At 42.3% G+C, this 24,179-nt stretch overlaps 2 protein-coding genes across 3 annotated transcripts; both read right to left on the minus strand.

Moving 5' to 3' along the window:
• Positions 1 to 48: 48 nt before the first annotated feature.
• Positions 49 to 4,432, minus strand: C15H11orf42 (chromosome 15 C11orf42 homolog). Of its 2 annotated transcripts, none has more exons than XM_059875121.1 (3): positions 4,291 to 4,432; positions 663 to 1,461; positions 49 to 299 (listed from the first exon to the last, which is right to left on the minus strand). In XM_059875121.1, exons 1-3 carry the CDS (start codon positions 4,360 to 4,362, stop codon positions 109 to 111), a joined length of 1,062 nt encoding a protein of 353 aa, XP_059731104.1. In that variant the 5' UTR covers positions 4,363 to 4,432; the 3' UTR covers positions 49 to 108. The 2 variants fall into 2 exon arrangements, with proteins under 2 accessions (XP_059731104.1, XP_002693197.1); XM_002693151.6 differs by having other exon boundaries at positions 177 to 397.
• Positions 4,433 to 9,516: 5,084 nt separating this feature from the next.
• Positions 9,517 to 10,479, minus strand: OR52W1 (olfactory receptor family 52 subfamily W member 1). The gene has a single exon (NM_001389864.1). It carries the CDS (start codon positions 10,477 to 10,479, stop codon positions 9,517 to 9,519), a length of 963 nt encoding a protein of 320 aa, NP_001376793.1.
• Between the last annotated feature and the right edge of the window lie 13,700 nt (positions 10,480 to 24,179).

Raw genomic sequence — 24,179 nt, forward strand, 5'->3', positions numbered from 1 at the left:
GTTGTAAATAGATGGGGAAGTGGTCAGGGTGTGTTCTCTCTGGTGAGGACATGATGCCAAGGTTTCAAGGTACTTCTTATACCTTTAGAGGGTGAGGGGACAGGAAGCCTAGGGAAAAAAGCTGGGGCTTTCCTCCTCCAGACCCCCACAGGAAGAAGCAGCATGGGCCCAGGATGTTTGGGGGAGCAGCAGTTGATGTTTATTGGGGACCAGTACCCCTATGTCAGATCTTGGGGGCCTCGCCCCCTGCATCTTTCGCCTCAGCTTCATTCGTCGCTGTCGAACTCCGAGGATAGACCCTGCAGCAGGGGCAGGGACATGGAGTGCCGGTCGGGGTCCCCGGGGCCCCCACCCTGGGCTCCTGGTGGGGGGTTGCGGGGGCTGAAGAGCCAGTTCTCTGCCAGGGTTGGGGATAGTCACAGCTTGACTCATGCCCTGGTCTTTCTGCCTCCCTGATCCCTCCCTCTGGTCTTCTGTGCTGTACCCACCCCCTCACCAGGACCATGCTTCCGTCTCACCCTCCCCTGGCTCCCTTACTCCATCCCCTTGACCAGGGTCCAGTGTGGAGTTATGTGTGGCCCACACATTCCTGGGCTATACTCCCCATGCACTTTCCCTCCACCGTATCCCAGCCCTCTCATCTTCATTTCCTCTATCAGTACCTGACAGCATCTGGGGCCCCCTTCGGAAGGGGTTTCGGCCCTTGTAGGAGAATCTGGTTGGTCTGCACTCTGGCCCTTCTTGGGGAGGTGGTGTAGGTGGGGCTGGGACAGGTTGGGGCACATCAGCAGCTTCAGGGATATCATCAGAGGCTGATGTAGGGGCCGGAGGTGGCATGATGCTGAGGTTGGGTCTGGCCCAGCTGGCCCCTTGGGGCAGTGGGTCTTTGATCAGGGGCTTCTGTGGTCCCAGCACTCCCTTGGGTTGCAATGAAAACTTGAGGCAGGAGAAGGCAATAGGCAGTGACCGTTGTAACCGGAGCAGTTGGGGCTCATGGGCTGTCGGCAGCAGCCCCAGCTGTAGCCAGGAACAGGAGAAGACCTGGTAGATGATGTAGATGCTGTGGGTGCTTCGGAGCCAGGGAAGAGACGGCTGTAAGCTCACCTGCCCTGGTGGCAGCAGCAGGAAGGCCATCTTCTTGCGTAGACCCCCCATGTGTAAGTGGATCCGGCAGGGCTGCCCATCCAGCAGTCGCATTTCTTCATAGGTTATCTCTGCTCGGCTGTTTGGTGAGTATTCTCGAGTGCAGTGCGCGAAGGCACCCTCAGAGCCTGCCTGTTCCAGGAGGTTTGGTAGCAGCCCCACTGGTTGTAGTGCCCGCCGGCCCTGCCGACCTGGCAGAGCCAGGCGGCTGTGGGCTGGGCGGGACTGTTTCACTAAAACACCCAGAAGGTCATAGCACGCTGCATCAGACAGAAAAGGTACTGCCACTACATTGGGCCCAAAGCGCTCCTCGATAACCTGCGGGCAGTCAGTATATAGGTCAGAGACTGAGTTAGGGGCCAGGTTAGGAGTTAGTTAATCTGGTAGCCTGCTCTAGATGGACCCTCCCTCTGCCAGTGTTCTTTACACTCCACAACATGCTCAAAGTGTGGTGCTTCTTGTTTGTCTCCCAGTTCTTCCCTATAGCAAAACCTGAATGTCTGCTGTGTGCCAGACTCTGCTAGATGCAAGAGACTTTGTCCTTGTCCTAAAACAGCTCAGAGAGCAAACTGCAGAGCAGATGATTTAACAGCCTTTGTCTTTGATTGAAGAGGACCAAAGATAGTTTCTAGGTGATAATACTTTAGCTTTGAGGGAATTAGTAAGCTAACAGAATGGTCAGTCCACGCAGAGGGAACGGCCAGTGAAAAAACTTGAACTTACAAACTAAGAGGGGCATAATCAGGAACATATAATTTCATATTAAGTGTATGGAGAGGGACAAGGATACAGGAGCTTAATTATTCAAGGCCTTATGTGCTAACTGATGGGAATTTTATCCGGAGGACAGTGGGAAGCCACTTGAAGGGCTCTGGTTAGGAGGGGCACGATTCAAGTAGGCATTTTAGAAAGTTAATTTTGTCTAAGAAGGCATAAAATAGAGAAAAGTCAGTTAAGAGCATTGTAAAATTCCAGGCAAGACATGGTAAGGCCCTGAAGTAAAACCCTGGGGGAAGATACTTAGGTTATAGAATTAGTAGGACTTGGTCACTTAAGGGGTGAGGGAAAGGCATCTTCAATGGTTATTCTTAGGTGATTGGTTAAATGTGTGCTGTTATTAACCAAGAGTGGATACACAAATAGGTTTGGAAGTCCATGCTTATACTATGTCTATAATCCCTTAGTATACACCTTCTGCCTGAGCTGAAGGATAGTTCTTGTGTGGATTTGAGGCCTCATGTTGGTAATACTAGTTCCTGTAGGCTTTTATGGATCACAGTTCCTCTTGGTTTGGTCCTTCTTGTCTTGGCCTTTTTGTGCTTGGTTTTTGCCATGAAAATTTATTAGGCCCTTATTCTTACCCTGAGGGCCCCAGTGTTATCCTAAAGTGCTCAGCTCTGTGCTAGGGTGAGTGTGTTCTTGGCAGAGTCATCATTTGAGACCACTGCCTGCTACCACTGCACTTCTGGGTGGAAGTTCTGAGGACTTAGAGGCCTGCAAAGTTAGCCTCTCCAGGGGCAGCCCATGAAAGTGATGGTGGAAGATTATCTTCCTGGAGTTACCTTGGTGGTTTGAGTTCTGAATAGGGAGCCCTTGAGCCACATCCTGTTTAGTGAGATGTCCTATGAGTGCCCACTAACTCAGCAGTTCTGGAGAGGAGACCAGGTCACTCAAATGTGTCCTACTCCTTGAACTTGTCACATATCACCAGTGATTTATCCTGTATGTCTCTACCCTGACTTTCCTGACAATTTTCCATTTAAATAGGACAGGGAGTTTTTCTAATTTTCAGAGGAGGTGTAGCTTTCTGATAGTTAAAGAGCTCATTTATTTCACCCCAATTGATCAGGACCATCCTTTCCCATTGCTGAGACTAGTTGCTCTCATTCTTGGGAGGACCTTGGCTCTTCTCTTTCTGCCTGGGAAGCTGACCTCTGTGGTGAGCAAGTACTCCATTTCAAATGGGAGTTACGTGCCATTAAGGCTGCTTTGAGTTTACTGGACACTTCAAGATGATTGTTTTAAACTTGGTGAGTTGCCTTCTGCAGATGCTTCAAATTCACTTTAATTCAGATAACATGACCAGAATTGATCCCTAAACTCTCTAATCTCAGAAATTAGTGGCCATCTAAATTTGGTGTGGTTTTTTGGACACCGGCAACTCAGATAGAGCTGAAATCTGCCTGCTCCTGAAAATCTGTATTTTTTGGTTCAAAACCCAAGTTTATCATTCTGTGGAAGTTAAACTGGAGGGAATATCTGTGAAGAGGTCGAAGGTAAAGTTCAGGTTCTTTAGAAAATGTAAAAGGCCTTTCACCATTAGCCCCTGTACCTCTTCTTCCTCATTTTCATCACTACTTCTTTGAACTCTATTCCAGAGGACTATTTGCAGTTCACTAATACACATTTTTATTTTCCCTTTCTTGGCTTTTGCACATAGTCTACCTTTAGTTAGTACACTGTTCACTCACTCCTGCCCCCTTCCCCTCCATTTAGGTGTTTCTTACTCACTCTTGGAGAAGGCAGTGGCACTCCACTCCAGTACTCTTGCCTGGAAAATCCCATGGACGGAGGAGCCTGGTAGGCTACAGTCCATGGGGTCGCTAAGAGTCGGACACGACTGAGTGACTTCACTTTCACTTTTCACTTTCATGCATTGGAGAAGGAAATGGCAACCCACTCCAGTGTTCTTGCCTGGAGAATCCCAGGGACGGGGGAGCCTGGTAGGCTACTGTCTATGGGGTCACACAGAGTCGGACATGACTGAAGTGACTTAGCGTAGCGTAGCGTACTCACTCTTTATGTGCCAGGTATTCCTCTTCCCTCCATGTGAATAACTACTTGTAGAGCTAGAATGTTACTCACTCCAGGAAGCCTTCCTGACCTTCTAAGTCTATCCCCAACATAGCACTTCCTACTCTCATAGCTCTCCATCCATTGTCTTTCAAGGAAGCTTTTGTACCTATATTTGCAATTGTAATCAAATTGGACACTTAGTGCACTTAGTGCAGCGCCTCTCACAGGAGACAGCACTGAGTAAATATTAGTTATTATTGTCTTCACCCTTCCAACCTCTTCTTACTTACAAGCTGCTGAGACCTATGTAGGTTACACTGTGTTATTTCCTCTTTTGCCCTCTTTTCCTACCTTATCTTTGATGAGAGTCCAGGTGGCATCAGCTTCATCCAGTGTCAGCAGGTGGGGGGTACCAACCAACATGATGGGGTGTGGGAGGGGTTAGGCTGGGCAGTGGCTGCTGCAGGAACCCCAAGCTGCCCAGGGAGGTGAGGCCCCAGGTGCCAGACTCTGACCTACTGCAGCATGAGGTCATAGAGGTCCTGCTGGGTGTTGGGGCCTTGGGTGGGGAGAGGGCAATCACTTTCATAACCCCACTGTACCCACAGCCTGAGTGCATACTTTTTAGTCAACCCGTTCATTCTCCTGCTTTAGTGGGGGAGGAAGATTCAGGTATCCATTAGGATGTGTTTATATGTGTGTGTAGTTCTTGGTCTGAATTCTTTAAGGAAACAGGATCAAGCCTTTCCTCCGTGAAGCAATTTGCAATGCTCTGTTGTCAGTTGCAAGTGACTTCTTTGTGAGGTTGGATTGGGGTCTTGAAAGACATGGGAGAAGCACAGATCAGGACTTAAACTGAGAACAAAGCAGTGGCTCTGAACCTTGGCTGTACTTTGGAACTAACTGAAAGCTTTAAAAATTATTAGTACCTGGATCCTATGCCCAAGGATTTTGACTTAATTGGTCAGGAATATGCCTGGGCATCAGGAATTCTTAAAGCTCTCAGGCAATTCTAATGTGCAGCCTAGGTTGAAACCCTTTATTAATGAGTGGGTTACAATTGCAATAAAAACCAGATGTGTGTAGGAGGGTGCCAAGCTGAGCAGTGACAGTGTGGAGGATAAGAATTGAATTAGGATAGTGTTGCCTTAGTAACTGGAGAGAATTTTCAGGAAGCCAGAATTTCCCAGGTGAATTTAAGAAGAATTTTCTTCATCCTCTGTTCCCTTTCCTAGGCTGCTTTGTATCTGGTGGATGCTCTTTATGGCCCTAATCTTTGGTTTTCACTTGTGTCTCTGCCACAAAATCTCAACCTGTTGTTTTGCTGAAGAAGAGTGGTTTTTTCCCTGGAGAAGAACCACTCTAGAGAGTCTTTCTAGTAGCTACTTTCCCACTCCACTACTGTGTGCCTGCGAAGACCCCTGGCATGTGGGGTGCATCCTCCCCTGTCCTTCCCCAGCATGTAGGGTTACCCCATGAAGTTGGCCATTGTCTGAGCTGGCTGAGGTGATATAAGTATGAAGCACTAGGAAGGGTCCTACCATGGTGGGAGTGTTGCCAGGAAAAGTTTCCTAGAGGAGCAGTGACTGGCCACAGGAGAGGGTCGGTCTAGCTTCCTAGACAGAGCTAGGATATCAGGTCTTTGAGCAAAGGTTTGACTGAGCATGCGCCATGGTCCAGGAGAAGAATTAATAGTCAAATATTTGTTAAAATTGTGTTAGAGACTATTCCAAACACTTCAAATGAATTATCTTAGTGAATCCTTTTAGTAATCCTTGAAGTAGATAGTGTCATTTCCATTTTATGGGTGAATTAACAGGCTCAGAGAGGTTAAATAAATTTAGTGCAAGGCATACAGTGAGTTATTGGAGGATCTGAGATTCAAATTCATGCCTGCCTGACTCCAGCTTTAACCATTAACCAGTAGTTCTTTTTTGGTGAAGGGAGAGATCAACATATTCCTTCTGCTCACCTGAGTGTGTTGGGAGAGCTTTGTGCAGGTGGAAGTACAGTGTGGTGTAGAGAAAAGGAAATGGGTAGGATGAGAGAAGAGGTGCAGTAGACCAAACCAGAAATCCCAAGGTTCTTGTTATGAGAAACCAAGTCTCTTCCTTCTGATGCCCCTTTGGCACATTTTTAATTATGGTTGATGAGGAGAGGTCACCTCATAAAGTATAGTTGGCACCTGTTTTCTCTTAGAAAGGAATTCTGAGTGAGGAGGACAGAGGTAGAGAGCAGACAAGGACAAGATGCTTGGGGGAAGGCTGGCCATAAGTGCAAGGAGACAGAGGCAGAGGGACAGAGACAGTGAGAGCTGCTGGGAGACAGGGGCAGGGAGTAATACATAATACACATCTGTCTCCTGAGGGGTGATCCAGATTGAGAAGCAGGTGGATGAAGCAGGTGCAGGGATGATGTACTGTTGGTGAAATCAGATGAGGCTCTCTTTTCAGATTTTTGTTCATAGCGGGGGCTCAGAGGTGAAATTGGGTACAGTTCAACTCCTTGGCCAGAATCCTACGCCTCTGTCTTCTCTCTCTTGCTGTCTTATTACCATGATTCTCCAGACTCCCTAATCCCTTATTGCCCTACCCTAAGTAAATCTGTCTTTCCTTTTGGCACATAGAATCTGAGACTGAAAATTGTTGAAGGAAAAGAGATGACAGCTGAGTTCTGGGTGGAGTTGATGAGCCCAAGGACTGGGCTGTTTGGGCCATATCCTGTTCATGGGTTTTGCCACCACTATAGAACCTTCTGTGGTCTCCCTTGCGAAAGGGGCACAGCTCGTCAGCGTATTTAAGGAGTGACCAGAGTGGAGAGCATGAGGGGAACAAACAGGTGGGGGCTGTTATCCAGAGAACAGTGCTGCTTTCTGCAAGAACTTCTAGGGTAGTATAGAATGGTGTTGGGAGCAAAGACTTTAGAGTGACAGAGAGTCCTAACAGGTCTCTTCACTTCTCTTGGGCTGCAGGGATAATCCTACAGGTCCCTAATCCCTTATTTGAAATCTTTTGGGATGGGTGTGTTTTGGGATTCAGGATGATTCAGATTTTAGAAAGGGAATATAGTGCCTTTATGATACATAAAGTAATACCCCAGTGAGATTCAGGGCAGTGCCCTACTGTATTCAAATCTATCAATGTTTCTGTAGCTAAATATATGAATATTCACACTAAGTGAGATAAATAGATATTATAAATAGGATCGTGACGGGTCAGATCAGATTTTGGGTCAAAGTTATGAACAAACTATTGTTTCTTCAGAGATTTTTTTATTTTGGAATTATAGATAAGGGATTATGGGCTTATAATTGTTCTCAGGTTGTTGTGGAGGAGTAAGTGTGCCAGAAAAGCCTTCTAAACACACCACATGGTAGGTATGTATGCAATCTCAATCCAAAACAAAATACAAATGTCCAAGGGGGTGGACTTTTTGACTTACAGTGGACAATGTACGGCTTTGGACTCAGCTGCCTTGGGAGTTGTGCACAACCACAGAGTGAAGGTGCCTTAGAAGAGGGGCTTCCTGTGGTGGGTGGAGAACAGGATTCATTGCTTTTGAACATTGGCTGCATATGATTTCCCTTTTCATGTACCAGAGGGGGAAGGTGTGTGTGTGCGCGTGCGTGTGTGTGTGTGTGTGTGTGTGTGTGAGTGACACAGGACTGTCACACATATCTTTATATTTCTTTATAATAATGTTGTAATAAATATCTTACTGCATACATGTTTGTTCACATCTCTAATTATTTTGTCAATATAGATTTTTTGAGGAGGTTTCACTAAGAGAAAGATGTAAAAGACTGATGACCCATTATTAGGGTTAGAATTTTATCAAAGTTATCTGCAAAATCACTGCCTGGATGGTTCTTTACCTCAGAACTTCATGAAAAAGTTTAGCCTTGGGAAAGACTGAGTCCACACTTGGGCTGAGAAAAACTGGATTTGCTCCTTGTCCACTTGGCTTCAGTGTGACAGCACTCTGAAAATCACACAGCTTCTGGGCTGTCTCTGTAGTTATTTGTTGATGAGGACCTGGAGATGGCATCACTTGCTTTTCTTCAGATCCGCAGCCTCCCGTGTGGCATCCCATGGTGCTCGGTCCAGCTGCCTGTGCCGAGTGGTCTGACTGCTCCCAGTTCAGGTCTTTGTGATTAACTCCAGTACCCACTGTTATGATCATTTTCCCGGAGAGCTTAGGTCTGGCTGTGCAGCCTGCAGCTTTCTCTGACTGCGTGACAGTGTCTCCCTACCTTTTATGTGAGAATATACTCATTCTAGACTTAACGCCAGGCTTCCCTGGTGGCTCAGCAGTAAAGAATCCTCCTGCAGTGCAGGAGATGGGTAGGGAAGATCCCCTGGAGGAGGAAATGGTAACCCACTCCAGTATTCTTGCCTGGGAAAGCCCATGGACAGAAGAGCCTGATGGGCTAGAGTTTCTGGGGTTGCAGAGTTGGACATGATTGAACACATGACTGACCACGCACCCAGACTTAATGCCGGCTTGAAAGATCTTTCTTTCTGTGTAAGGTCCTTGCAGTTTGGAGTTTTTTTTAACAGAAAGTGAATCCCATGTTAGGCAACACCACGACACTTCCTATTTAATATCTCTGTTCTCTGGCAGCCACAGCAGTGTGAAATATTCCTATTTCATCATATTGCACCAACATCGTGTGCTTCTCATGATGCTGGCCAGGACAAATGGAGGTGCTGATGAGAATTTTATTTGAGAATTCTATATTCTTGTTTGAGGATGCACAAAAGGGCATGTTGGTAAGAGAAGATAATGATCTCTGGCAAACAGGTGAAGTGGTTACAATGATTTTCTGGGCTATCAAAGTTTCTTTCAGTTGAACCCCTGACCCCTGAAGCTATAGGAACAGGGACAGAAGTTCTAGTCATCAATATCTGAGACTTTGGCAGAGCAGTGAGGGTAGGGAGAATAATGGTTTACATATAGAGACCCAGAAGGTTCTCTGAACTGAGAATGTCTTCAGGATCAGGGTCTTGGAAAAATTTGGGAATCCAGGGCACCTTATCCCAATTATTAGAAAGTGGGGAATAAGCCTGCTTAACTCCTTCCCGAAGGATAGGCTGAAAACAGAATCAGGCTCCAGGCATAGAGGGAAGGCTATAATCCCAGATAGGTGCCCAAGGACTTCCAGAGGCCGTGTCCCTCTTTCCAGACCCCTGGGTCCAGGATCTGTAGAGAAGCTTTGGTGTAGGAACGTGGGCAGACTTAGGTTAAAATGATGGAGCAGAGTTGGGGGAGAAGGAGGAGGGTAGTTTTAAGTTAAATCGTGTATTGTGATCCCAGGATTATTACCTGGCACCTTTTCTTATCTCCTCTGCATGGCAACATGGTTGCCCATCTCCTGTCTCCTCCCAAGCAGGATGCATGGCTAGACCAGTCTACAGATGCCACTGGTACACCGAGACTTCACAGCAAATATCTGTTGAGTGGTTGTCACAGTCATACACAGATCATGGGACAAAGATGACACCACACCTCCAGACCACAGACTCCTCTGAATGTCCCCCCTCTCCCACCCTCAGGCTCCCTTGTTTTCATTGTTCATTAGAACTGGCTTTTCTTGAATGTGAAGATTTCTAGGAGCCGGTCCCTAATCTGCTTCGTGCGGGCCCCATAGATGAGAGGGTTAAGGGCAGGTGGCAGCAGCAAGTAGATGTTAGAGAGAAGGATGTGCACAGGCTTGGGGACGGTGTGACGACCAAAGCGGTGTGTGAGGTAGGAGAAGAGACCAGGCACATAGAAGGCTAGAATGACACAGATGTGGGAACTACATGTACCAAAGGCCTTGGCACGGGCTTCCCGGGTAGGCAGCTGCAGCACAGCGTGGGCGATGAGCCCATAGGAGCCTGTGATGCCTAGAATATCTATACCTGACACAGCCAACGAAAGCACCAGCCCATACAAATTGTTGGCTTGTGTGTTACCCACCACCAGCTCCACCACTGCCATGTGTGCACAGTAGGCATGGTCTATGGTCTGGGCTTGGAAGCGCTCAAATCGTGCAACCAGCAGAGGGAAAGGCACAACAATAGCCACAGCTTTTAGTGCCAGTGCCAGGGCTGCATACCCCACACGGGCTTTGGTGACTAGGATGGGGTAGTGCAATGGACGCCCTACTGCCACAGCACGGTCACAGGCCATGGCCAACAGTACACCGGATTCCACAGCTGTCAGTGCGTGAACAAAGAACATCTGGACCAGGCAGGCAGCGTATGGCACAGGCCGAGGCCCGAGCCACAGCACAGCCAGCAGCCCTGGAGCTATAGATGTGGCTAAGCTCAGATCTGTGGCTGCCAGGGTGGCCAGGAGCAGAAACATGGGCTGATGCAGTGTGGAGTCTGTCTGCACCACTGCCAGCAGTGCTCCATTGCCCAGCAGGGAAAGCAGATACATGGGCCCAAAGACCAGTGTCAGCCAGGCCTGCACACCCCCTAGCCCTGGGATGCCAGTCAGTATGAAGAAGGTTGGGCATGAGAAAGTAGAGTTGGGCTGTGGAGCTTCTGTCATCCTGTGGGGTCAGAGCTTTTGGGCTCATGGAAGCATGACTCATGATGGGTGAAGGACAAAGGGAGAGATTTTGGGGGTGTCAGTGTGGCACAGATCCATCCATATGTGTAGGAGTCATGCAGGGCCGGGAGGCAGTGGTATAACCTTTGATTGGGGTTATATAGATATAACCTTGGATAATCAGGGTCACAACCCTAGCTAGGGTGAAATCCTTTTGCCTGAAAGTCCATGAGTGTTGGGGGAGCAAAGGGGGACAGTGGAAATGAAGTGGGGGTGTCACTGCTGCAGTGCTAGAATAGCTGGAGCCTTCCAGTTGGGGCTCATCAGCTGAGATGACTTTTTCTTCCTCAGAGTCCAAGTAGAGTCAGTCGCAGTCTCTGTAGATGGAGAGAAAGCCAGTGCTGGGTGGCGATCAGGCCTCAGGCTGGTCCTGTTCCTGACTATCTTAGGCAGAACTCCTGGGCCCAGCTTCCTCAGCTCTACAGCAGGGGTAGGCACAATGATCTTATGTGTTGCCCAGCTTTAACATTCTGGGCACCAGCCCTCTAAGAAGAAAGGAAAAGAGAGAGAAAGGGAGAAACAGGAGGAGGAGGCAGAAGGGGCTTGGAGCAAAGTAGGGAGGCTGATACGATGGGAGAAAACCTGGTGGGCTTTTGGGGTTTGGGGTTCTTCTGTTATTCTTCACTCCACGCTGAAGTAATGAACTTGAACACGGGCTGGAGAATTGACGCTGCGCAAGCAACGGAGGTTTGACGTGGGAAGCAACAGAGAAAGAGAGATGGCAGTAAAGAAAGGAACTTCTCTGTCTCCTTTCCTTCTTCACATTCCAGAAGGGGGGTCACATTCCAGAATTGAGTCTCATTCCTGGGGTGCCAAGGGCAGAGCAGTTGACAGAGGGGCAGGAAATGGCACTCAACACAGACTAGCAGCCAGAGGAGGAAGAAATATCTCTGGTGTTGGAGGAGGCAGGGTGAGTAGAACCAGTTTCTCCCAGAACCTAGCCCACAGCAGAAACTTAGTGAAGGTTGGATGGATAAATGAAGGAGGAAAAAAGCCCCAGAAGACTTGACTGAGGAAAGCTCCTAAGCACCATGGGTTTGCAGCTTCTCTTCACCTTGACTGCTGCCTGTGGGGCCCTTTATGTGGCTGTTCTACCTGCTTCCCTCAGGGCCCTTACCCCTCCCACCTGGGCCATATTAACTCTTCCTTGTACTGCGTCTGGTAGCCTGGGTAACTCAGGGAGTACTGTAAAGAGGCAGAGATGGGGACAATGATCAAAGAGACTGACTTTGGGCATTGAAAGATCCGGGTTAGAGGAAACTTTCTCTGGGAGGTCTTTGCTGACTCACTGATGTCTGGAGAGAAAAGACCTTGCTTTCTTTCTTCTTTAATAGCATCAGTTCCCCTCTATTGTAATTGTCTCTCTTTCCTCCACTAGACTGAAAGAGTTACAGGCAGTGTTTCTTATTAGCCTCAATATAACCAGCACTTATCATAATATCTGGTAGTTAATTGTCAATAAATAAATGTTTATTGCTCTTAATTGTGGGACAAAACTGCTGGCCCAAACGGCCACCCAGATAGCATTTGCTGACTAACAGTGGTGCCTACAGTTTCAGAAGCCTCCAGTATCCATGGAAATGAAAAAGACTCACCATTTACCACAAGTCCACCGAGTAAAATTCTTTCTGCTATGATGACACATATTCTAAAAATCACCACAGTATGTAAGATAAAATAACAAAATCACAGGGACTATGGAAAAAATAGGAGTAGGGACATAACATTAAAATGTTCATCAGTGAAACATTTGAGAAAGAATGTGAACCTAGTACAAGTGGTAGTGCTGTTTTACACATGTTAAACCGTTAGGATGTAACAGAACTTGTGGGATGAGCCAAAGCAGTTCTAAGGGGGAATGTCAGCAATAAATGCCTGCATTAAAAAGCAAGAGAGATTCCATTTAAACAAACCTCACTCTCCCCCTGCAGGAACTGGAAAAAGAACAAACTGAGCCCAAAGTTACCAGAAGAAGGAAAAGATTAGAACAGAAAGACATGAACAGGAAAATAGAAAATATTAACCAAAGTTAGTTCTTTTAAAAGATAAATTAATAAATCCTTAGCTAGACTCACCAAGGGAAACAAAAAAGAGATCAAGTCAATAAAAGTATAAATAAAAAGGAGACATTAGAATGGATACCACAGAAATTCTAAGAATTATGAGAGGCTACTGTGAATGAACTATACCAACAAACTGTACAACCTAGAAGAAATGGAAAAATTCTTAGAAGCATAACCTATAATTCAAGACTAGATCAGGAAAAAGTAGAAAATCTGAATAGATCAATTACTAGTAAGGAGATTGAATCAGTAATCAAAATTCTACCAATGAAGAAAAGTCCAGGACCGGATGGTTTCACTAGTAAATTTTTGCCAAATATTTTAAATAAGAATTAACCCAGGCCTTCTTAAACTCTTTCAAAAAAGTTGAAGAGGAGGGACAACTCCCAAACTCATTTCATAAGACCAGCATTCTGATAACAAAATCAGAAAAGGACACTACTAGAAAAGAAAATTATAGGCCAGTATCCCTGATAAATATGAATGCAAAGATTCTCAATAAAGCACAGCAAATCAAACTATTCCAAAATCTTGCAGGACAAGGAAGACAAAGATATCATATGCACAAAAAAGAGAATTACAGGTCAGTTGAACATAAATGCAAAAATCCTCAATAAAATATTAGCAACAAATTCAACAATACATTAAAAGGATCATAAACCAGGATCAAGTATAGGGTTTTTCCTGGGATTCAAGGGTGATTCAGCATAAACACAAATGAAGCAATGTGATACATCATGTTAATAAAATGAAAAACGAATCACATGATCATCTAAATAGATGCAGAAAAAACATGACAAAATTCAGCATCCTCTTATGATAAAAACTCGTAACAAATTAGGCATAGAAGGAATATATCATAAAAAGGCAATATATGACAAGCTCATATCAACTTTTCACTGTACTCAATGGTGAAAGGTTGAAAACTTGTATTCTAAAATCAAAACAAGACAGTTTCACCACTGTCAGCCACTCTCAGCACCCATTTTCAACATAGCGCTAGAAGTCCTGGCTAGAACAAGAAGGCAAGAAAAAGAAATAAAAGGTATCTGAAGTGGAAAGGAAGAAGCAAAATGGTCTCTAGTTTTAGATGACATGATTTTTACATATAGAAAATCCTGAAAACAATCAAAAAGCTGTTAAAACTGATCAATGAATTCAATACACTTGTAGGATACAAAATTAACTTCCAAAAATCAATAGCATTTTATATACTAATGACAAATTTTATGAAAAAGAAATAAAAGAAATTGATCTCATTTACAATAGCATCAAAAACAATAAAATAGGGAAAAAATTTGACTAAGAAGATGAAAAGAGAAATAGAATATTCTAAAAGCTATTGATATAAGATATTGATGAAAGAAATTGAACAAGACAGATAAATGGGAAATGTGTTCATGGATTGGAAGAATTAATTTTATTAAAATGTCATTACTACCAAAAGTCATCTATAGATTCAATGCAATCTCTATAAAGATTCCTATAGCATTTTTTTACAGTAGTAGAAAAAATCTCTTAAAATTTATAAGGAACCACAAAGACCTTGAATAACCAAAGACATCCCAAGAAAGAAGATCATAAAGCTATACTCTATAGTTATCAAAACAGTGGACACACTGGGGAAAGAGAGGGTGGGAAGAATTGAGAGAGTAGTATAGACATATATACACTACCATGTGTAAAAAAGCTAGGTAGTGGGAAGCTATCTTTTCTCCACTGAGTATTCTTAGCTTCCTTGTCAAATATTAGTTGACTGTATATACTTGGGTTTATTCCTAGGCTCTCAATTCTGTTTCATTGATCTATTTGTCTACTTTTCTGCCACTATCATACTGTTATTTTTTTTTTCATTAAAATTTTTTATTTTATTTTTTAAATATAAATTTATTTAATTTGGAGGCTAATTACTTTATAATATTGTATTGGTTTGGCCATACATTGACATTTTCTTTATTTTTTTAATTGTAGTATAATTTGTTTACAATGTTGTGTTAGTTTTTTGCTGTCCAACAATGTGAATCAGCTGTATATATACATACATACATACAGGTATGACCTAAATCATATCCCTCATGATATACAGTGGAAGTGACAAATAGATTCAAGGGATTAGATCTGATAGACAGAGTGCCTGAAGAACTATGGATGGAGATTCAGGACATTGTACAGGAGGCCATCCCCAAGAAAAAGAAATGAAAAAAGGCAAAGTGGTTGTCTGAGGAGGCCTTACAAATAGCTGAGAAAAGAAGAGAAGCTAAAGGCAAAGGAGAAAAGAAAAGATAGACCCATTTGAATGCAGAGTTCCAAAGAATAGCAAGGAGAGATAAGAAAGCCTTCCTTGGTTATCAGTGCAAAGAAATAGAGGAAAACAGTAAAATGGGAAAGACTAGAAATCTCTTCAAGAAAATTAGAGATACCAAGGGAAACATTTCATGCAAAGATGGACACAATAAAAGACAGAAATGGCATGGACCTAACAAGCAGAAGATAAGAAGAAAAGGTGGCAAGAATATACAGAAAAGATCTTCATGACCCAGGTAATCACAATGGTGTGATCACTCACCTAGAGCCAGACATCCTAGAATGAGAAGTCAAGTGTGCCTTAGGAAGCATCACTATGAACAAAGCTAGTGGAGGTGATGGAATTCCAGCTGAGCTATTTCAAATCCTAAAAGATGATGCTGTGAAAATGCTTTATTCAATATGCCAGCAAATTTGGAATACTCAGCAGTGGCCACAGGACTGGAAAAGATCAGTTTTCATTCCAATCACAAAGGCAATGCCAAAGAATATTCAAACTACCACACAACTGCAGTCATCTCAAAAGTTAGCAAAGTAATGTTCAAAATTCTCCAAGCTAGGCTTCAGCAGTATGTAAACTGTGAACTTCTAGATGTTCAAGCTGGATTTAGAAAAGGCAGAGGCACCAGAGATCAAATTGCCAATATCTGTTGGTGTTGAGGTCCTTTAATGGACGGAACTTGGTGGTCTGGTGTCGATGATAAGAAAGTAAAGGAGAGAAAGAGGCTGATATTCCTTGGTTTACACAGAAAGCCAAGAAAGCCCCTGATACGGGACTTGCTTTGTTCATGGAGGCCTCAGGTGCCCTCTTGATGGGGTGAAGGTGCGGAGCACCTTCTTGAGAGGGTCTTAGAAGCCCGAGCAGGAAAGTGAACTCAGAGGGCCTCTGCGCTCCAGGGGATCAGCCTGAGAGAGAGAGAGAGAGAGAGAGAGAGAGAGAGAGAGGGAAAGAGAAAGAAAGACACGGGGACCAGAGCTCTGATGGAGCAAGTGTGTTTTAATCAACATGGTGTGGGCATATATACTGTCTTACAAAGTAGTTATTCTCAGCAAAGATAAAGATTAAAGTTCCAGACTTACAAAACATAGGCAATCCATATTAAAGAGAGAGATTTGTAAACAATCACTTTTACCGTATGGTTCACAAGAAGGAAGAGGGTACTTATCACCATATAGAAGCACTAATGAAGGAAATGCCTAGATTCCTCAGCCCCCGGGAGAGGCTTGCCTCTCCTCTTAATTCCAAGGAATAGAGAATTCCTGACAGATCCAAAGCAGCACACAGGAAGCCTCCTGTTAAATGCTTCCTGACAATTCCCCCTATTTTATTATATTTGTAAAAAAGGTCTTGACCAATGAGTTTGGTTAGTATTAACCAACATTATAGAAAGGTGACTGTAAACAGTAAATATAATTATCAAGATAATCACCAAAGTTACAGTTCCAGACCTGATACTGTGGGTAATGCTTTGAAACCATCCTTGTGGGTCTAGCCCGGATAATTTGTTCAGCTAAAGTTTCCAAATTAGGGGAAGAGGGCAGATTTTTAGAAAAAGTTTTAAAGATTTTCTTTTGCAGTAATTGTACATTCAGAGAGGCATTATCATGTAAATTTTGTAAATGAAATTTGACTTGTTCCCAGTTGTAGGCACTATGGTTGAATTGAACAGGAGTAACACAAAATTGTGTAGCTTAAAAAAATAGAGTTAAGACAAGTATATAGTTTGCAATTAATACAAGTTACAGAATGTAAAACCCTTATTAAATTGTACATTTTCTATGGCTATAACAAAAGGAAGTGGGAGAGAGGCCTGTATAAAATATGACTGATTACAGTGAAAGAAATAGTTACTATGACCATGACTGATCCCTATGAAATGACCAGTCCAAGTCCCAAGTTCTTCCGCACTTGGTGCTTGCAGCAAGTTTCCAAATATCCCATTGTTCAGGCCCACTCTGTTTATCAAGGACGATCCTAGGACGAGGTGGAACTAATCCACCGTCAGGCCACTCAAGAAGTCCTTTGTCATAGTAATGTTCCATCATAGTGTCAATGACCTTCCATATCACACACAGTGTTGTTAATATCCTCTAAACAGTTAGATAACCACATGCCATGGGGTCCCCAATCAACAATTGTATGATTAGCCACAAACATTGATTTTCTTGATTTGGTTTGACATTTGTCCCAACGAACAGGAGTATAAGTAAAGTTTTTATAAGTAAACCCTTTGTTTAATGTTCTTTGTTCTTTCCCTAACTCTTTCCTTAAAGTCTCAGTAGTATAAACATGGTTTACAGACATAGAAAGGGCAGTAAATAATCCAAGCAATGTCTGAAAGTCTTTTGGAGGCAGGACGAAAGCCCAAGTTTGTCGGCTGACGTTTGTGCACAATTCTGCTGCGCCCATGCACAAGGGAAGGACTTCATAGCCTAAAGAAATGTTAATTAGTTTTCTTTCCTGCCCAGGGTGTGAGGGCCCTTTCATGTACTAGGGAGAAGGCATATGTATAGAGTCATTAGTTGAAACAATTGGTCCTCTCTTTGTCCATTCGACCACCTGTAATAGAGGGGGGTTGGGTATTAGTCCAAGCTTGAGCAGGGGGAGGTACAGGCCAAAAGACTAAGCATTGCCAGAAGAGTGTATTCAGGACTTGGAGGCAATCCCTGTTGAGAGACCAAATTTTCAGCTTGATTAGTAGGGGTTTTTATTTGTCCCCAAGTGGGGAGATCATCGGGGTGATGGCCCCAAGGGCAGTGCTTTCTGGAGATCCTTAGCACAGACATAGCCCGTATTGGAATTTCTTCTTCCTGGGGTTCTTGTTTCATCTCCATTTTGAATGCTGGGGGCCCCCTTGGGTCGAATCTTAAGAAGAGGTTAAAAAGTTTAATACAAATAAAGCTGTATTAACAATAGTTATAGGTTTAGAAAATATGTTGGAGTCTAGTAAAGTCTGCTTTAGATAAGGAAGACAGTAGTGTACCTGTGTATTCCCCCTTTTTAAATTTTTTTAGTGTGTGATGTGTTTGTTTGACTATGTCTTGTGTCTGAATTATAAGGAATACCTGTAATATGTATAATAGAAAAAGATTGTAAAAACTGTTTAAAGTGTCTAGAAATATAGGCAGGGTATAACATGTTGTGTAGCTTTACCACGAAGAGGTGTGGCCCAGATAAAAGAGGAATTTTTGTCTATACAAATGTGTAGGAAAGAAAATGGAGAAAGTTCAGGGCAATGAGTTATATCCATTTGTCATAGTTCATTAGGTTGTAAACCATGAGGATTGATACCTTGTGTGATGGATCGAAGATGTAGGCAAATAACTTAAATAAGAGCATATAATTTATTTTGTTGAGCAGAATGAAATTTAGTATAAAAGACTTTATATTCTTTAAGAGGCCAGAATGAAGCTTTGGCATTTTTAGTCCCATCTATATAAAAAATCTTGGCCTGTGGTATAGGCTGTGAGCTGATAATGTGAGAAATAATAAATTCAGTATTTTTGAAGAAATTCCACAGCTCACCAGAAGGATAATGAAATGAAATTTCTCCAAAATATTCCAGAAAAGCTATTTGGAAATCGGTAGAAGTTTGTAAAGCATTCTCAAGTTGAGATTTATTGATAGGTATTACAATTTTATGAGGATTGGAGCCAATTAGAGTTTTAGTCCTATTTTTTCCATTGATAATGATTACAGCAATTAAATCAAGGTAGGGTGTAAGTGACTTTATTCCCCTAAAATGGGTATAGATCCATTCTACTGGGTGTTCTTATTGGGCAAGAAGTCCTGTGGGAGAATGAGGAGAGGGGAGTATAAACAATTCTAGAGGTAAATCTATTTTGATGTGAATAAGAAATTGTTTTTGTAATTTATTTTGCATCAGAGTTCCTCTCGTGCCTCTTGAGAAAGTGAATGAGGGCTATTTAAGTCAGGATCTCATTTTAAAGTATTAAATAGGTTATTCAGTTGATAATTAGCAATGCCTAAAGAAGGTCTAATCCAATTAATATCACCTAAGAATCAAGATTGCCGGGAGAAATATTAATAACCTCAGATATGCAGATGACACCACCCTTATGGCAGAAAGTGAAGAGGAACTCAAAAGCCTCTTGATGAAAGTGAAAGTGGAGAGTGAAAAAGTTGGCTTAAAGCTCAACATTCAGAAAACGAAGATCATGGCATCCAGTCCCATCACTTCATGGGAAATAGATGGGGAAACAGTGGAAACATTGTCAGACTTTATTTTTGGGGGCTCCAAAATCACTGCAGATGGTGACTGCAGCCATGAAATTAAAAGATGCTTACTCCTTGGAAGGAAAGTTATGATCAACCTAGATAGCATATTCAAAAGCAGAGACATTATTTTGCCAACAAAGGTTCATCTAGTCAAGGCTATGGTTTTTCCTGTGGTCATGTATGGATGTGAGAGTTGGACTGTGAAGAAGGCTGAGCACTGAAGAATTGATGCTTTTGAACTGTGGTGTTGGAGAAGACTCTTGAGAGTCCCTTGGACTGCAAGAAGATCCAACCAGTCCATTCTGAAGGAGATCAGCCCTGGGATTTCTTTGGAAGGAATGATGCTAAAGCTGAAACTCCAGTACTTTGGCCACCTCATGTGAAGAGCTGACTCATTGGAAAAGAGTCTGATGCTGGGAGGGATTGAGGGGAGGAGGAGAAGGGGACAACAGAGGATGAGATGGCTGGATGGCATCACTGACTCGATGGACATGAGTCTGTGTGAACTCTGGGAGTTGGTGATGGACAGGGAGGCCTAGCGTGCTGTGATTCATGGGGTCGCAAAGAGTCGGACACGACTGAGTGACTGAACTGAACTGTGGTAGTACAGTCCATTGGTACTGTTTATGAGATCCAGTATGATTAGGATAAGGGAGAAAGAAAGCGAATCTCTCTAGGTTTAAAGGGTGTAAAGGTATATTAAAAAAGCAATCTTGTAAATCAATAATAATAATATGCCAATTTTGAGGAATAGTGGTAGGTGATTGGATTCCTGGTTGTAATGCATCCATAGGTTTCATAGATGTATTAACTTTTCTAAGGTCTGTTAGGAGATGCCATTTGTTAGATTTCTTTTTTGTGACAAAAATAGGAGCGTTCCAAGGAGAACAAGATTACTCAATATGCTTTAATTCTAGTTGTGTATCTATAAGTTCTTTAGCTGCCTGTAATTTCTCTTTCGTGAGGGGCCACTGCTCTGTCCAAATAGGCTTGTCATATTTCCAGGTTATTTTAATAATTGTATTGTTTGTTAAATGAGCAGTGGCCCCCAGGAAAAATGTGGAATGTATATCTGAGTTTGTCATATCTTATATCTTTTTATTAAAAGCATATATCTTACTTTTCCTTAGCAACTATGAAGTGTCTTGTATATTAGCATTTTATAGATTGGTGAATATATTTATTATATCACATTATAATGTATATTATATATAAATATACATTTATATTTATATATCAATATATTATACATTATATAATGTATTTATTAATAGTTTAAAATCTCTTTAGTTTTTCTGTAAGAAAAACTTTTTGTAAGAGGAAGTTAATGTTTAGTAATTAATGGTTTAAAATCTTATTTTATTTGGAAATGACCTAGCTATTTAATAAACTTTTGTTATTTAGTTTAGTACAACTCTAGAAATTTAAGTTATCCTAATCTTAAGAGATTATTTTAGATTATAATAACAGATTATAATAATAGATTTTTCTATTAAAAATATAATTATTTTTAATAGAGTTTATCTAAAAGTTTTTATCTCATATATATATATATATATATATATATATATATAAAGAGTTAACTTTTTGTTGACAAATTTAGTTTACCTTAAACCTAGGCATAATAAAAGTATTATATAATGTTGATGACTTAAGACATGTCATAATTAGATTAGCAAACTATTATATTTAAATTATATTTATATTTAAATAAACATTATATATATTTAATATTTTTCAGTTCATGTGAATTTGAATTTAAATAGAGCTCATTCTAAAAACAAAGCTGGTATATCGATGGCAGCACTGCCAGATGTTGAGGGTTTCAGGTAAAAGATGGAATTTGCCCCAGGTTTTTGTTGAAGGGGACCTGGGGAGTCCCTGCTTGGAGTTTTCCGGAATAGGTTTTCTTTCAATGTCAGATTTAGACTTACAATCTTTGGCCCAATGCATTCCTCTACGGTAGCGAGGGCAGATTTTTTTTTTTTTTTAATATATTTTTTCTTTTTTTTTTTAAGCTTTCTTAGGGCCGTCCCTTTTTAAATGGTTATGTAAAGCATCCTCTATTTCCCTTTCTTAAGGCAGCAGCTGTTGTTTCAGTTACCATTTGCATCTTTTGAGTTTCTAATCCTAGATTGCAATGAGCCTTCAAATAATCAATAATAGTCCCTGTCTCACGAATTGGAGCTATAGCTTTTTGACATTCCTGATTTGCATTTTCATAAGCAAGTAATTTCTCTGGTTGCCTTTTGGCTTCTTCTCCCATTACAGTAGGGGAAATAGCAGTTTCTAATCTAGCTAAAAAATCAGCATACGTTTCATTAGATCCCTGAACTTTAAATAAGTGATGAAGTAAAGTAGAAAAGTGATGGGGCTTTCCAGCTGTATTACCCATGTCTCAGTACTTACTGGCCTCAATAGGCCCTGGGGTCACTCCGTCCAAGAATCTGCCTATGTGTACCACGTTCCTGTTCTGGGTGCCACTTGTTGAGGTCCTTCAGTGGACTGGAACTTGGTGGTCCAGAGTCAACGATAAGAAAGTAAAGGAGAGAAAGAGGCTGATATTCCTTGGTTTACACAGAAAGCCAATAAAGCCCCTGATACGGGACTTGCTCTGTTCACGGAGGCCTCAGGCGCCGTCTTGATGGGGTGAAGGCGTGGAGCACCTTCTTGAGAGGGTCTTAGAAGCCCGAGCAGGAAAGTGAACTCAGAGGGCCTCTGTGCTCCAGGGGATCAGCCTGAAAGAGAGAGAGAGAAAGAGAAAGAGAGAGAGAGAGAGAGAGAGAGAGAGAGAGAGAGAGAGAGAGAAAGAGAAAGAGAAAGAAAGAAAGACACGGGGACCAGAGCTCTGATGGAGCAAAGGTGTTTTAATCAACATGGTGTGGGCATATATACTGTCTTACAAAGTAGTTATTCTCAGCAAAGATAAAGATTAAAGTTCCAGACTTACAAAACATAGGCAATCCATATTAAAGAGAGAGATTTGTAAACAATCACTTTTACCGTATGGTTCACAAGAAGGAAGAGGGTACTTATCACCATATAGAAGCACTAATGAAGGAAATGCCTAGATTCCTCAGCCCCCGGGAGAGGCTTGCCTCTCCTCTTAATTCCAAGGAATAGAGAATTCCTGACAGATCCAAAGCAGCACACAGGAAGCCTCATGTTAAATGCTTCCTGACATGTTGGATGATTGAAAAAGCAAGAAACTTCCAGAAAAAGATCTACTTCTGCTTTATTGAATACACCAAAGCTTTTGACTGTGTGGATCACAACAAACTGTGGAAAATTCTTCAAGAGATGGGCATACCAGACCACCTTACCTGCCTCCTGAGAAATCTGTATGCAGGTCAAGAAGCAACAGTTAGAACTGGACATGGAACAACAGACTGGTGTGTGTGTATATATATATATATATACCCCCATGTTCACTGCAGCATTATTTACAATAGTCAACACAAGGAAATAACTTAAGTGCATGTTGATGAATGAATGGATGAAGTTGTAAGATACACATTGGAATATTATTCAGCCATAAAAATGAGGAAATCCTACCATTTGTGGTAACATGGATGGCTTTGAAGGGATTACGCTAAGTGAAATAACTCAGAGAAAGACAAAGACTATATGATCTCACTTATATGTGGAATCTAAAGAAAAAATAGCAACCAAAAGGAGAAAGAAAATATCCCCCAAACTCATAGGAAAAGAGATCAGAGTTTTGGTTACCTGAGGTGGAGGGTGGGGGAGGAGAAATTGGAGGAAGGTGGTCAAAAGTTACAAATTTTTAGGTATAAGTTAGTCCTGGGGATGAAATGTAAAACATGATGACCACAGCTAATACAACTGTGTGATATGTAGGAAAGTTGAGAGTAAATTCTATGAGTTCTAATCACAAGGAGAAATTTTTTCCCTTTTTTTTACTTTTTATTGTATCTGTACGAGAAGATGTATGTTACTCAAACCTATTTGATAATTATTTCACAATGTATGTAAATCAAATCATCAGGCTGTTTGCCTTATACAGTGTGCTTTAGTGTTGCGTATGTCGATTATTTCTCCATAAAACTGGAAAAATTTCCTAAGTTTTGTTTTATGGTTCATAATAATGGCTATCTTGGTAATTTTTCATGGATACTTGATTAAAAAAAAAGTTTGATCTCTTGCTGGGTGGTCTTCTACATATGTCAGTCAGATCTTATTTGATTGTGTTGGTCAGTTCTCCTACATCCTTGTTCATAATCTGTCTAGTAGTTTTATCAGTTGTAGAGATAGAAGAACTTCAATACTGAGGGGGCTGTTAGAGTCCTAAATTATAATTGTGATTTGTCCATTTTTCTTTCCATTTCTCAGTTTATGCTTAATGTGTTTTGAGGCTCTGTTGTTTGGTGTGTACATACTTAGGATCATTATATTTTCCTGGCTAATTGATACTTTTATTGTTATGTAATATGTCACTTATCCAACCAGTCCATTCTGAAGGAGATCAGCCCTGGGATTTCTTTGGAAGGAATGATGCTAAAGCTGAAACTCCAGTACTTTGGCCACCTCATGTGAAGAGCTGACTCATTGGAAAAGACTCTGATGCTGGGAAGGATTGGGGGCAGGAGGAGAAGGGGACGACAGAGGATGAGATGGCTGGATGGCATCACTGACTCGATGGACGTGAGTCTGAGTGAACTCTGGGAGTTGATGATGGACAGGGAGGCCTGGTGTGCTGCGATTCATGGGGTCGCAAAAGGTCGGACACGACTGAGTGACTAAACTGAACTGAGTATGTCATTTTGTCACTAGAAATATTTTTGCTTTGTGCATGCATGTGTGCTCAATTGCTCAGTTGCATCTGACTCTTTGCAACCCCTTGGACTCCAGCCTGCCAGGCTCCTCTGTCCATGGAATTTTCCAGGCGACAGTATTGGAGTGTGTTGCTATTTCCTGCTCCAGGGTATATTCCTGACCTAGGGATTGAACCGTCGTCTCCTGCATCTCCTGTAATGGCAGGCATAGTTTTTACCACTGAGCCACCTGGGAAA

Source organism: Bos taurus, chromosome 15 (genome assembly GCF_002263795.3).
Source record: "Bos taurus isolate L1 Dominette 01449 registration number 42190680 breed Hereford chromosome 15, ARS-UCD2.0, whole genome shotgun sequence".
Classification (NCBI taxonomy): Eukaryota; Metazoa; Chordata; class Mammalia; order Artiodactyla; family Bovidae; genus Bos; species Bos taurus.

Coding starts and splice junctions, on each gene's coding strand:
- C15H11orf42 (XM_059875121.1), bottom strand. CDS start 4,362: ATGTTGGTTGGTACCCCCCACCTGCTGACACTGGATGAAGCTGATGCC. Junction 1,462..4,290: donor GGACTCTCATCAAAGATAAG/GTAGGAAAAGAG, acceptor GACTGCCCGCAG/GTTATCGAGGAGCGCTTTGG. Junction 300..662: donor GGGGCCCCAGATGCTGTCAG/GTACTGATAGAG, acceptor CCCCTGCTGCAG/GGTCTATCCTCGGAGTTCGA.
- OR52W1 (NM_001389864.1), bottom strand. CDS start 10,479: ATGACAGAAGCTCCACAGCCCAACTCTACTTTCTCATGCCCAACCTTC.